Source organism: Magnolia sinica, chromosome 4 (genome assembly GCF_029962835.1).
Source record: "Magnolia sinica isolate HGM2019 chromosome 4, MsV1, whole genome shotgun sequence".
NCBI classification, from domain to species: domain Eukaryota; kingdom Viridiplantae; phylum Streptophyta; class Magnoliopsida; order Magnoliales; family Magnoliaceae; genus Magnolia; species Magnolia sinica.
In genome coordinates this window covers 114,063,872-114,078,441 of record NC_080576.1, presented here as the reverse complement: position 1 = coordinate 114,078,441, position 14,570 = coordinate 114,063,872, and the positions used below count along the sequence as shown (strand labels likewise).

Here is a 14,570-nt window from a genome sequence, read left to right as displayed (position 1 = left end):
GATACATCTTCATGATGGTAGGAGGAGCTGTGTTGTGGAAAAGCGTGAAATAATCTACCACAGCCTCATCCACTATGGAAGCTGAATTTATTATCTGCCATGAGGCATCTAATCAGGCACTATGATTACAGAGTTTCTTCTCAGGTTGTAGGTACTGGCGCATATCCCAAAACCATTGAGAATATTTTGTGATAATTCGGCTGTTATTTCCTTCTCTAGTAACAACAAGCATTCGTCAAGGTCGAGGCATATCGACATCAAGTATCTTGTTGTAAAGAAAAGGGTTCAGAATCATCAAGTGTCCGTGGAATTCATTGGCACTAAGCAGATGATTGCAAATCCGCTCACTAAAGGGCTCCCTATCACGCCATTTCAGGAGCATGTAACATCCATGGGAGTCATTGATCCCACAGATGTTTTCAGTTAGTCGGAGTTGAGCATACTTTAATTTTCACAGACACATAGAGATCTCGTTTTATATAATTTGTTTGGATGATTTTGATATAAAGATTTATTTCTGCTTCTCTATATATATGCGGAAATTTTGAGTAAGTAGAACTACATTCGTGTCTCGTTGGAGACATGTAAAAGTTTCAGGACCTCCTAAAGATAGGCACATAACATCATACTAAAGTGTATAATCCTTATACCATATTTCCTAGTTCGTGATATATGTCGTTAAGATTGAAAGTATTTGTGATCGCGCTTAGACTCACTTCGCCTAAATTAAATGTTGTGATGACTACCGTGTTTTGATACTGACTGCCTTGATGGACCATATTGAATAGCATTACTCATACTGTCCAACTGTTTTCATTGGTTAACCATTTGGATATTTTCTTAAAAGATCAAAACTTGTTTTCTAAATAATTCTATATGACTATCATTAATGTTGCTCAATGAGGCCCAAGTGGGAGAATGTAAGAACTCTATTTAGTGGGCCTCATTGATCAACGGTCTGGATTGTCATACAGTTGGACTGGATGATTGAGTAGACCAGTGGGCCCCACTTCAGATGATGCGCTACGCAGTCTATCTGCGTAGCTCTGCGTACTAGGGTTGGAATGCTATAGCTGTCTTACGCAGACAGCAATTTGAGTTGCACTAGGATGCTATAATGTGGAGCATGGGAGAGGGAGTTGTGATGGGTTTCAAACTCTCCCTCCACAGATTCTATAAAAGAGAGCTGGGTCCCCGATCCTACACCACAGCAGAAATTCGAGTCTCATCTTGTGAATTGCAGAAAGGGTGTGAAGGAGAGGAAGATCCTAAGCTCTACAAGTATTCTGGTATTCTTATCTGGCTTCCATGGCGGCATCTGAGCTAGGTAAGCTATCCGACCCCTGATCACCATGTCCCATGCACAGGCAGATCTGTGGGCCTATTCCGCATATAGATTAATCCCACATCATACGCAGGCACTTAAAATTTATTTAGAACTTGCAACCGTGGCAATTCAAATGAAACCGTTACAATTAAGATCTCTAGTTTAGATCTACCATAAATTGAATTACCCTTATTTGATTATCAGATTACCAAATTTGTGGACATTTATTTTGATGGTTTGAAAGTGAAAAATATGCAAAGGTCTTATTTCAACACTGTTGGATAAAATTGATTATTTGAGATATAACTTATTGACAATGGTTTCTATAATTTAGTCACTTAGATATGAGCTAATAAATTCCACACGTACTATTTCTAAGGGCATGAGTATCAAGCCTCATACGCAGCACATAACTCCTATTTGCTGGTGGGGCTCGATTAGACCTGCCAACCGCCTGATGGTAGGTTAGCCTCAGCCTTAGGGTAGAAAATATTAGATGGGCATTCGAACCTATGACCTCAGTGTTGAAATTCACTTCATTTGCGATTGAGCCATGAGTGGGACCCATCTTGTTCTGTTCAAAAAACCCTTTCAAACGGTCAATGGATTAAGTCATTATAGCTAATTAGATTCAATCCTAAGCTGCTATCTGACTAGGATGGTTCACCCACCATTCCCTTTAAAATGAGATCCAAACAGATTAAGAAAGCTAGCCAAACAACCACGAAAACAACATCAAATTGTTAATCAATTACCAGCGAGATTCGCTGGAACTTGAATAATTTCACTCTTAGATGATGATTGAAAACAAAATGGAGTTACAAAAACTTAAAATTACATTGGCTTTTATTCGCTATGCACTTCAACAACTCTCGTCCATCCATCAGTTGGTGATAGTAAGAAAAGAGAACACTGAATTTTTGTTCCTCTTTTCAGCATCCTCATCATGGCGTGTTTGAAGGGCCTAGCAAGCTGGAAGGTCAGACGGAGGCGGCAAAAGCGATTGGTTGGGACCCTTGCCATTGTCCACCACAAATGCCATCTTCAGTCCCCATGTGGTGTGCACTTCCAAATGACAATGTAAGAACCAAACACCTACACAAGCAATAGATAAAAACCCAATAATAGTTTAGTGGTGGACCATCATCAGTCGGGCCCACCCAAGCCCATTAGAGGCAAAAAAAATAGCTGTGCCCTATCCTCCATATGATTATCAATAAAGCGAGCCTGAACTGGGCCCATCAACCCACTTTTATAAGATCCTGGCCATTCATTAGGTGTGTTCCACCTACCTTGGCCCAAACATCAAGCCACTTCTATCATTAATAGCGACAAGCTTTTAATCACAGCCGCCCGATCCTGTGGGCTCGTATTCTAGGCTAGGGCACTGCCATCGGGCCTCATAGTTCAGCCCTAGTCCGGCCCTTTGAGAATATATGTTATGAGTGGTTAGATTTGACCGTTCGACTAGGTGGGAAATGATAGAATAGGTCATGACCCACCATATATAATAGGGTAGACATCCAATCACAGGTGCAAGTAAAGTCTAAAAACACATTTAAAAAATGATTTTTGTTTCCTTGAAAGACCAGGTTGGAGATGCATCTTACTACTGGATGCCTACCTGAGATTCAATTAGGTGGGTTTTACGTGATTATCGATTTAGATTTGACTTTTAGATTATGAATATTGAGTGATTCAATAAGTCTTATTAAGTTTGGGGCCAATTACTTGAACAGTGGTCTTGTACATGATTATTAAGCCGAATATAAAAACCTATTATGTGGAGACCGTAGAGGAGAGAAGCCTGATGAGTAAGCTCAGCTTCTCTAGCATTCTTTTATATAAATATATATCTTGTCTCTTCACCCATATAAGAAAGAAAATCCTAATTTTATTAAAGGTTCTCAGGAGGCTATGGCGTGTGGAAGACTAAAATCTCTTTATGGACAAATAACGTAGGATCGGGAATGAATAGGTAAGTCTACCTATAAGGGTAAGTCATGATGGACTATCTAGAAAATAAAGTTAATAAGCAACGTTCCCTATTTGATTGAAGAAAGGTCAAAGAATGGATGGCTGTGATCTTCTAATCTAAGAGGCCATTGGAAGTTTGCATGTGTTTGTTTAATTACCTGGATTATCAGCTCTGAATCTGATAGCCGTCCATCCGCCAGATGGGACACCGATCGTGTTCCTCTCTACGGGGTCCACAAGATTGAAATTGGCGGTATCGTTCTTTGGATTGAAATTCCCCAACCCCCGACCGACGGCGAAGAAATTGAAACCGTGCAGGTGGATCGGATGGTTTTCCGGCGATATAAAGCCGGTATCTTGCAAGACAATCTGCACCGTTGAATTGTACGCCAACCTATAAAGCCGAGTCCCATTTGTGGTTTGCAAGTTCGACGGCACTGTACCGGTGTAATTGAAGGTGATCGGTGGATTGCCAGGGAAATCATTGGTGAAAACTCCACTTATGTTGAAGTAATGCGCTTGAAGGAGAGCGGTTGTCGGCATCACAAAGCTGACGTTGTTGATGTCCGCAGCCACACGAGTGCCATTCTTACACGTGGAGCATGGACTAATGCCAAGGCCTACCGTGAAAAAGAGGGAGTGATCGACGGTTAGGGGGACGTTGGCTGGGAACTTTTTCGAGTTCAAGCTACGGAGAGCGGCATTGAAGTTGGTTGCGACCGGGGTGGCGTTTTGGGGAGGTGGGGTCGTGAGGGTGGTCGGCGACGCGCCGAGTGTGCCTGAGTAGTGTAAGATAGCAGTGCCGGTTGTATTATCAACGGCGATCGGCGAGTCCATGAACGGGGATATGGCGACAAGGTAACGACCCGGGGTGCGATCGGCGGTTAGGAGGACGTTGGTGGTCTGGCCTGGGGTGATGAGGACGGTGTCGGTTTTGAAGGGTTTGGTGTAGGTGGCGTCGACCTCGACTACTGTCAGCTTGTGGCCAGCTACTTTGAAGAAGAGCTCTTCATTGAGTGCAGCATTGATGAGTCGGAGCATGTAGGTCTTGCCCCTCCTTACCTGTAACGTGAACCCACCTGCGCATGATAGAAAGCGCGCCAAATTAGCGGTTTTGAAATTCCATTGAGTTTGAAGAACTCGCCATTTTTATTTAAAAATCTAGACTGAATCGACTCATTCCAAGTATAGAGTTTAAATGGTCTGGTCGAGTTCTGAGTCGACTCAGTTAATGAGTATTAGATATTTCCACTGTGGTATTACCATTGGAAGAGCAATTTGAGAATGGCCCAGGATGGCCGTTGATTGTGTGGGCGTCTGATACGTTCGGTGCAAGCCCAGACTTCAGAGCCTCGTTGATCACAGCTTCTGTGTCCGATTTCCACCATTCGCCTGTAATTCAGATAAAATCAAATAAAAAAAAAGAATCCAAACCGTCCAAGTTGCATTTTGATGTAAGATACAATTCCTAATCAAGCATTTGTCTGGCCCAACAGACTTAACATGTAAGGCCGTCCGTCTGATTGTTACAAGATACACCAAAGAACTCCACCCTATTGGATGATCCTAACCGTCTCATTGGGCCATCGTAAGACACAGACCGTTGGATGTGATCGTTGCAAGGATCATCCAGTTTGGAAAATATTGAGCCATGGTCCACTCATTTTTAATCCCATCACATGGATTATGTCATTGAAGGTGGGCCCCACATATATCAGAAGGTGTGTATGCTCACCTAGTATCACGACTACTTCCTTATCAGGCGTTGGGAACGGATATGGAACGTAAGGGGCGCGGAGCTTGGGGAGGATGACGATGGCGCCATGCACCGTCGCACGTAGCCAGAGGATGTGAGCGTGCCACCACAGAGTTCCTCGTTGGCCTGTGAGGGTGAAGTTGTAGATGTACTGATTTCCAGGCTGGATTGGGCACTGCGTGATGTATGCCGGCCCATCAGCCCAACCAGTGCGAAGCTGCCTGATACCGTGCCTGTGAAACCAAAACACAAGATTCCATTATTCTTAATCATATTTTCAATGATCCAAACCGTTGATACAATGGGAATCGTTGTGGATATAAAACCCAAAAAAAAAAAAAAAAAAAAAAAAAAAAGAATCTTAGATTAGACAATTTCAAACCTTTGATCATTTAAATAATTTTCCTTACTAGGCCGGCCGTGCCCCATCCTGGCTCTGTTCGGCCATGGACTGCTACCCCGAGTCCAGTCCTTTCTGGGACATATTGGGGCTAAGCTTTGAGCCCTGTGGGTTGCATCTGGGTCTGATATGGGTTGGATATCAGCAATCTATCTAAAGGGCCAGAAGGTGGGCCATTCAGGCTCTTGGCTCATGGGTTGGGCTGGACTGGGTTTGTTTGATATATCAACTCACCAGTGGATGGTAACATTGTACTTGACGTGGTTGACAACCTTCACGAGCACGTTGTCACCCTCCCTTGCATAGAGAGTGGGCCCTGGGAATTGCCCGTTGACGGTTACGATGGGCTTGGATTGACACAGCCGAGTTGTATTCTTCATCACAACCTGCGCACATTTGCACTGACATCTCAAAATTCATCTTATAAACATGAAGCATACTTACAGGTGCGCAATGCGTCCTCTCATTTTCACTATAAAATCCATTAATTTCTTGTAGTACTTTTATGCCTTGTTTTTTAATATTTGCTTGTTTAGCCATTTAGAGAAAGAAGGTTGCAAGGAGTGTTATTTTTGAGGAGGTCCCACATTCCTAGATGCTCCGGTGATCAGAACCGTCTATATACCGGATGCTTATTTAAAATGGAGTAACCAAAAATCGTACTGAGAGCATGACTCCTGCCGTTGATTTGTGGGGTTGAATGTGAACCAGCAATAGTTGTCCTTTTGATGATCCACAATCAACTAGAAATATTTATATTCAGGATCATGTGATCAATGTAAGTACTTCTTTGTAAACGTATGTGGATTCAAAAGATATGTAGGGATAGGCTGTTATTTGGTCATTTGATAGCAAGAAATTGGAGGGATTTGGATTTAAGAGAAATTCAAATATCTCAAAAGGTTGTTTCTAAACAACCACTTCAAAACTATGATTTCAAATCCACTTGGTCTACGTGACTAAAATCCATCTAGTTCTACATGATTTCAAATCCCTGATTGGTGTAACCCATCTTAAAGGTGAAGGGCACCAATCATTCCACAATCTCCATGTGTGGACAGCTGATCAACGCTAGTTATCCCAAGTCGCAGCACATGAAAAACCCACTTGGGAGGCTGGACTAGATTTCAAACACTCATTTTTAAAATAGAAATTCACTCTCATTTTAAAATCAATTAAAATAAAGACAATTGGCATCTAAAATCACTTTTTAAAATATTCAGAATGCTTTCAAAATACCATTCAAAAAAACCTGCTGTAGTACAGCTTGAGTGATCTACCTTATCATTTTCTTTCTAACCAAGCCACCGCATGACAAGTGCAAAACCTACTCGACCAACGGTGGGTGCAGATCTCAACACTCGTTTCAAAATGAAATTATCTAAATTCCATTTTAAAATCCAAGGTGAGATTCTGACTATTATCAATGAGCACAGACATTGAGAGATTAGCATACATGAACTTCTCTCGTCGTCAAATGTCACATCAGTAAACATCTAATATCATATCATGCAACATTCTCATGTCTCTGAAATACAATGTGATCATGACACAACACAACCAAAAGTCGCACTACAAACAAACATTACATATATTAGCGCATGCCACATTCCCAAATTTCCCAAAAATAATGTAATGTGCCCATGGCATAATACATTGAATGCGCGCACCACCGAGCGGACATGCAAAACACTACTTACATTGAACTTGTAGTGTCGGACCCGACATTCAATGACCGTCGGGAGAAGAAAGCAAGCCACTAGCACCAAGGCTCGAACCCACGATTTCATGTCTCTGTCTGTCTATGTCTCTTAATTCTCTCTCTCTTTGCTTGGTATGCATGAATGACTTACCAACACAACCTTATAAAGAGGGAAGCGATATTTCGCTGGAATGTCGTTTTTACTGGTTTGGTGGATGAGATTCTTCAGAGACAAGGTTTTCATTTACAACGTTTTGTTTTTTGTTGTAGCTTTCTTGCATATTACATAAAGCTTGTATCTTTCTTTTAATACAGTTGTCAAACTGAGCTATTAAGCCTTTTAATTTTTATTTTTGGGCCATTTTCACATCCCACTAAAACTCTCAAAAGTGGAAAATGGTTGGTGGCAAAAAGAAGTACAACTACCGTAGGATAAGCTTGTCCTACAATGTAAGTGTGTGGGAACCACTTTGATGTGTGTCTGATATCCACCGTTGGTTATGTGTGACCCCTTGTGCTCTACTTCAGCCGTAAAATCAGGCTTATCCAGGACTCGGATGGGCCACACCATGTGAAATCATGACTGGAACCTTTACAACTGTTTGGTGTGGCCCACTTGAATTTTGGGGTGTCTGTTCATCCTGTATCTTCTGAATGGATTAGATGGCATATAAAAAATGCAGTGGGCCCCACCAATCTGGAAGTCTTTTAATGGTGGGTGTCCCCAACCCATTTGTTCCCTCTGATGTGGCCAAAATGAGTTTTGGATCAGAATGATTTTTTGGCATTATAGAGAAACTGAGGAGACACACGTGATGGACGGATTGGATGTTATGAACACATCACAGTGGGCCCCACGCATGGAGTTGGAAGTGATCCGGTCCCATTATAGGATACCTGAGAAATACAGCCGTTGGATCTGACGTTATGTTCATATGTTCCAAACGGTTTACAGGTACTGACCTTACCGTGAATGGGGAATACCAGAAATGGAGTCCCAGGTTGAAATATTTCAGTGCTTTGATCATTTAAATCTCTTTGAATATTGAATGTGGGTAGTTGAACTGAACTTTAGAATCCTCCAATCTTGAAGATTTTGGAGGTAGCCACAATCGGTTTTTTATCTCCTCAAATTAACGGTCAGGATCACCGAATATTATCCTATATCCAAAAATTTGGCTGATCTGCTAATATTGTGGCCACACTGATGGATGGATGAGCCTAGTTTTTGGACCAGGGTACATACCCGGTGGGGCCCACCTGATGATATTGTCAATGGGATCTCCAACGTACGTGAGGACCAAACTGGAAATCGGAATCGTTCATCTGCTAGCTACGGCCAGCAAAATCATAGCGGGCAATTGGAACCGTCGAAATAATGGACCTTTGGGTATTGAATATAAACCGTTGGTCTTTTCTGATCATGCAGGCCTGTGGGCCCATCATGGAGGGGCCATGTTTTGGACCGTCAAGGGCCACCCACCTGAAACTAGCTCAAACACAACCCATGCATGCGCACACGTCTACAAGAAAATACTGCACCCACGTACATGCATTTTTTATACACAACCCTGCAACACGTGCGGAACGCACGTATGCATTCACACATACCGTTGTGCATGTACATGGTATAGAAAAATTAAGACCTGGTGGCTTCATCACATGTGCATGTCACCAGCGCATTTTGGGCAGGGGATACTCAGCACGTATCAAGCATGTATCGCATCCCGACCGTTCATCTGTGTGCACTACGGCAGATTGGTTTCACCCACATAATCACACCAGTCACTTTGTAGAAGTGGTGCCCATGATCAAACAGTATGTTCCATGAGATAATCCTGACCTTTCATTTTTGTAGCCTTTGAAGATACTCTCAAGAAGAGAAAAATCAGTAACGGTCTACATTGATCTGATATTAATCCCGGCCCCAAGATCAGTTGCTAGGGTTTTACAATCTCCAAGACTTTCGGAGACCAACAGTCCAGATTATTGAATAATGGGCCCCACTTGTAGAAACCGAAAGCCGTCATCGGTACGAGTATCATCAACTCCGCCACAATAAAATATGAGAAAACTTTGATACTCTGGCAGTGTGATGGATCATACGCAGGCACTAAAAATTATTTAGAACTTGCACACGTGTCAATCCAAATTAAACCGTTAAAATAAGGATTACTAGTTTTAATCTACCATAAACCAAATACTACGGTAATTTTAGTATCAGACTATCAGATTTGTGGACATTTATTAGACGGTTGAAAATGAAAAATACCAACGGTCTTATTTCAACAAAAGAGTTTTCAAGAATCAAAGGTTAGGATTGTTCAATAATCTTATTATTTGGGATGTAAATTAATGACACTGGGCTCCATAATCTAGTCAGTTAAATATCAGTTAATAATTTCCACGTGTACCATTTCTAAGCACCTACGTTTCAAGTCTCATACGGAGGCAGAGTATCAAATAACCCCCCGTAAGATACAGGTGTGCAATGTCTGTCAGAAAGGCTCGTTGTTTGAAAGCTAAGCTTCGAGGTGGGTGGAAACGTCTCAAGACTCTCAACGTTATCCACTACCAGCACCCACGTGGCCGATGATGGGCCATGCGTTTGGTTGGTCGTTAGAGGTTTCTGCCCATCTACCTGGAATCGCACGTGCTAATTCGTTTAGGTGGGCCACAATGCAGGTTAGATGTTTCTACTCAGGTAGGTAACGTACGTTCTCCAAGACAAACGGACGGCTAAGATATGTTTTATCTAACCATCCATTTGTTTGATACACTTTGGCCCACCTGAGGAGTGAAATTGCTTCCATTTTAGGCAAGGAGATCTAGACAGTGTGGCCCACTTGATAAACAGATCCGATCTCACACGCATTTACCATAATGGCACGTGTCTTGAATATGTATGGTAAAGGCCCACTTGACGGTAGGGTAGTTGTATTGCTACACTTTCAACACTCTGCAACGTGGCCTTTATGTAATTGATCTAATCCGTTCATCTGGTGTGACCCACTTCTGCCTGGAAATCAGACAGTTCAGATCATTAGTTGGGGGAAACGTTTGAGAAAATGACACTTGAAACTTGGGTCGTCCTTTCTATGTACCCTATCTCAGTGTGGGCATCAATGCTTCAGTCAGATGTCCTTCATTTATTGCAATGCACCAGCAATGGATAGGGATTGAGTACTGCCCTGCACCGATCGAGCTTCCTCTCACCAGACGTAGCAGGATCTTGTTAGACTGCAAGCAGTTTTCAAAGATGGGACATGCAAAGCACGTTTGATGGTTGTTCCATCCAGCAACCGGAAGATAGCGCCATACCGGCTATAGTATATTCACAATATATATATATATATATATATATATATATTCCACCATATCAGCTGAGGAAAGGAGGGAGGTCGCCCGAGCAGTGCCCAATCCCTGTCCACAAGCATGAGATGGGACTGGATACTGCTCGTACCTGGACCATGCTCGACTTGGAACCAGCAATGTCGGTGGGTCACTAACCGTGGGGCCCACCTTAATGTATGCATTGTATATCCATGCTGTTTATCTGTTTTGTCGGATTATTTCAGGTGGACCACACTACAGGAAAAATTGGCCCACTGGACGCCCACCTTTAAAAACTTCCTAGGGTCTACCGTGATGTTTACTGGTCATCCTAACTTGTTGATTATGTAACACAGTCCTGGACGAAAGTAAGAAAAAACTCAATAATCACTGCTTCCTGTGGTTTGGTCCACCTGAAATTTGTATCAGCTTCATTTTCAGACCATGCCTTAAAATATATAATTTAGCAAAACATATGGACGGATATACATATATCAACTTCGGCCTTCCATCAGAGTCTCAACCACAAAGGTTCCTGGTCATAGCCAAGTCGGGTTGGATCAAGCTGAGCAGTGCTCAACCTGTGTCAACTAGAAATTGAGATTGGATGCTGTAACTCACTAGATGAGGCCTAGCTAAGCATGTTTGGAAGTTGTTTGGTTGACTACAGGCTCACCATGCGAAGGGGTACATTAAGTGTGCATGGCCTCATCCAAGTCAGTGTGGCCCAAATTGTGGAGCCCACTTGATGTCTGTCATCTATATACTTTGTCATATCATTTTATGGCATGAGCCCAAAAGTGAAGCACATCTAATTCTTAGGTGGACTAATGGTCAAAAGTTCCGAATTAATGAGCCACAAAACTAAAGTTTATGTGACCCCTACAATAAGTTAGATGGATTAATGAGCCACAAAAGTTTCAAATTAAGCTGATGTTTGTTTTTTTCCTTCATTTAAGTTTACGTGACCCTACAATAAGTTAGATGGCCAAAAAATCAGTATAGATATGCCTTAAGAAGTTTTTAATGGTAGAGCATTCATTACCTCTCTTTCCTGCAGTATCATCCACTTAAGATTTGGATCTTCTTTAGTTTTGAGCTCATGACTTAAAATGATTCCGCGAAATGATTGGACGAGGTAGATATAGAATAAATATATCAAAGTGGGGCCCATGATAAGGGTTGCATGTCTTGGGTGAGGCTGTGACTGCACCTAATCCACTCCCTTATAAGCCCACCTCGTTTTAGGCAGAGTGGATACCAGGTAATGATGCGGAGTTTGGTCAGTGACTTAAACACCAACCAGCTAGCTACCTGGTGTCAAAGCTCTATGAGCCTTATCATAATGCATATATTTTATCCATAGCATCCATTTATTTTTTCAGATCATTTTAAGACATGAATGTAAAAATGAGACAGATACAAATCTTAGGTGAACATACCACAGGAAAACAGTGTTGATACAATGTCCACCGTGTAAAAATTCCTATAGTCCACTTTATTTGCCATCCAAACCCATTTATAAAGTGACAAAGACCTAAATGGAGGAAAAACACAAGTATCATCTTAATCCAAAACTTTTGCAGCCCACAAAATAAAAATAAAAATAAAAATCAACGGTATGCGTCTAATCCCCCACTGCTTCCTGTGGTGTGGTCCACTTGAGATTTGTATATGCCTCATTTTTGGGATACCAAAGACAGTGGATAAAACACATACATCAATGTAAGAAGTTTGCCAGCCCTGTATGCACGGCATTCCATTTGTCGATGGAATGGGACCCACTTGATGATGGATGATCCAGAAAAAATTCAGACTGTTCAGCAGCTATTAAAAGTATGTTATAAAACTGTCACAAGCTCCTTCTTTCTTTTTTTCCTTTATTATTTTGGTCCGTCTATTGTTTTTGTACATGTGTGGAGCGTACCTGATAGTCAAACACGTGGCATCAAATGAAGATCAAGCAAACTGTACTAATCTTGAGATGCTCGGATATCCATCATCACTCAAGAATCATACTGAACGGTTCTGATTTCAAGTGGGCTATCGATGTAAAAAAAAAAAAAAAAAATTTAAAAAAAAAAAAAAAAGACTGATCAAGGAAAATTTTTCATGCATCAGAGATTAGGACTGTCCAACCATGCCCCATCAACAGTGGGTCCACGTTTTGGACGGGTTGGATTTATGCAGATGTATGCTAAGTGTGGATTAACCATGTAACATCCGCATACATGATCACACGCTGAAAGAGGTATTTCAGGATCTCGACCCGAGGACATGCGCCGTATACTCACGTTTTCAGTTGTATTAAATGGACCCATTTCTCAGTGACCCAGGCCGTCAATCTGCTGGATCCAATAATGATTGGACCATAGACCTATAATCAATTAGCTTTTGATATCCTTGCCGACGATTTTGGGCTTTTCTAGAGTTTAATATGGACGGTTGAAAGATCCCAGGACCTTTTCAGTTGAATGCGGACCCATTATCAATCTGTCTTCTTAGCCATCCTAGCCGCCGATTTTGGGCTTTTCTAGAGTTTAACATGGACGGTTGAAAGATCCTGGGACCTTCTTCAGTTGGATGTGGACCCGTTATCAGTCTCTATTCTTAGTTCTATCTTACAGGGCCAAAATTGTGAAGTAGTCCATCCTCGGTTTGAAAATATGGATCCATTTCCTGGAGTGCCAAGCAATGGGCTCCACTTGGCAGAAGTGAAAACTCTGTGGGGCCACCGTGACGTATGTGCTTTATCCACGCCGTCCATCTGTTTTCAAAGACTACAATAGGACACCATTCTAAAAATCAGGTAGATCCAAAACTCAGGTGAGCCACAACAACGAAACAGTGGGAACAGAAGCGTCCACCGTTGAAACATTCCTGGAGCTGATCATGATATTTATATGCCATCCAAACCGTTCATAGGGTTATTACCACTCAGATGAACTGTACGAACAAATATCATCCTGATACAAAACTTCTGTCACAACCAGCGTTCAATCCCCACTTTTTTCGTGTGGTATGGCCCACATGAGTTTTGGATCTACCTGATTTTTCGAATCCTGTCCTATTGTGGTCTTTCAAAACAGATGGATGGAGCTGATTGGTCACGGAAATATCTGTGGGTCCCACACAGTCCCAGGCAACAGGAATATCTCTGTCCCCCGGGTCACAGGCAATCCGCTTCATATCCAACCCCCTTTGGAGTCTGGTAAACAAATATGCAATGACGGGCCTAGAGGGTGGGGTGGGGCCAATGGTGTTGTGTGTCAGACAACCTCTGTGCAGGAAATTCGAAAACTCAAAAATCCAGCAAATCCAGAACTAACAACTAAGGTGGGCCACACCATTAGGAACAGCATAGATTCATGCACGTAGCCACTAAATCACTTGGTGCGGTCCACCTGAGTTTTGGAATGACGTAATTCTGGGATATCCTTTCATCCATGGGGTGGGTACACACAATGAACGGGTTGGATGGTGTATAAATAACATCATAGCAACTCCCAACACACATACAAACACATACAAAACTGACAGCAGGCATCCCCTCCACTGTTTCCAATGGTGTGTACACCTGAGCTATGATCGAATTTTTATTTTTTATTTTTTATTTTTTTTTTTGCCATAAGCCTAGAAATTTGGGCAGCACCTGATGGACAGCTTGGATTTCCAGAAAACACCTCGGTGGGCCCCACAGAGGTCTGTAGCATTCAGTAGTGTCGTCGAAACTATTGGGTCAAAATCATTTCCATCTTTTGGATAAAGGAGATTAATATATCTTTTGGTGTTTTCGGTATGAGAGGTGGAAAAAAAATCTCCTCCCAACTTCTAATAAACGAGTATGGGATCCTGCTCCACACCAAACGGGACGTTTGCTGCCACCCAGGATTCCGTACATATGGCCCACGGGACGTCGATCCAAACCACACATCAGCTCAGGCCCACTGTGGATGACCGAGTCCATGGAAATCTTCAAGAATACAATATCCCAGCCATTTTGATATGGTTGGTGGGCAAATAACAGCACTGCAACAGATGGCATTCAACAAGGTCAAATTTTGAGAGGGTAGTA

The 14,570-nt window shown here is 42.2% G+C and overlaps 1 protein-coding gene across 1 annotated transcript; it reads right to left on the bottom strand.

The window, feature by feature from the left end:
• Positions 1-2,101: 2,101 nt before the first annotated feature.
• LOC131243949 (laccase-4-like) lies at positions 2,102-7,287 on the bottom strand. The gene is made up of 6 exons (XM_058243606.1): positions 7,161-7,287; positions 5,695-5,846; positions 5,040-5,293; positions 4,568-4,696; positions 3,463-4,383; positions 2,102-2,422 (listed from the first exon to the last, which is right to left on the bottom strand). Exons 1-6 carry the CDS (start codon positions 7,248-7,250, stop codon positions 2,292-2,294), a joined length of 1,677 nt encoding a protein of 558 aa, XP_058099589.1. The 5' UTR covers positions 7,251-7,287; the 3' UTR covers positions 2,102-2,291.
• Between the last annotated feature and the right edge of the window lie 7,283 nt (positions 7,288-14,570).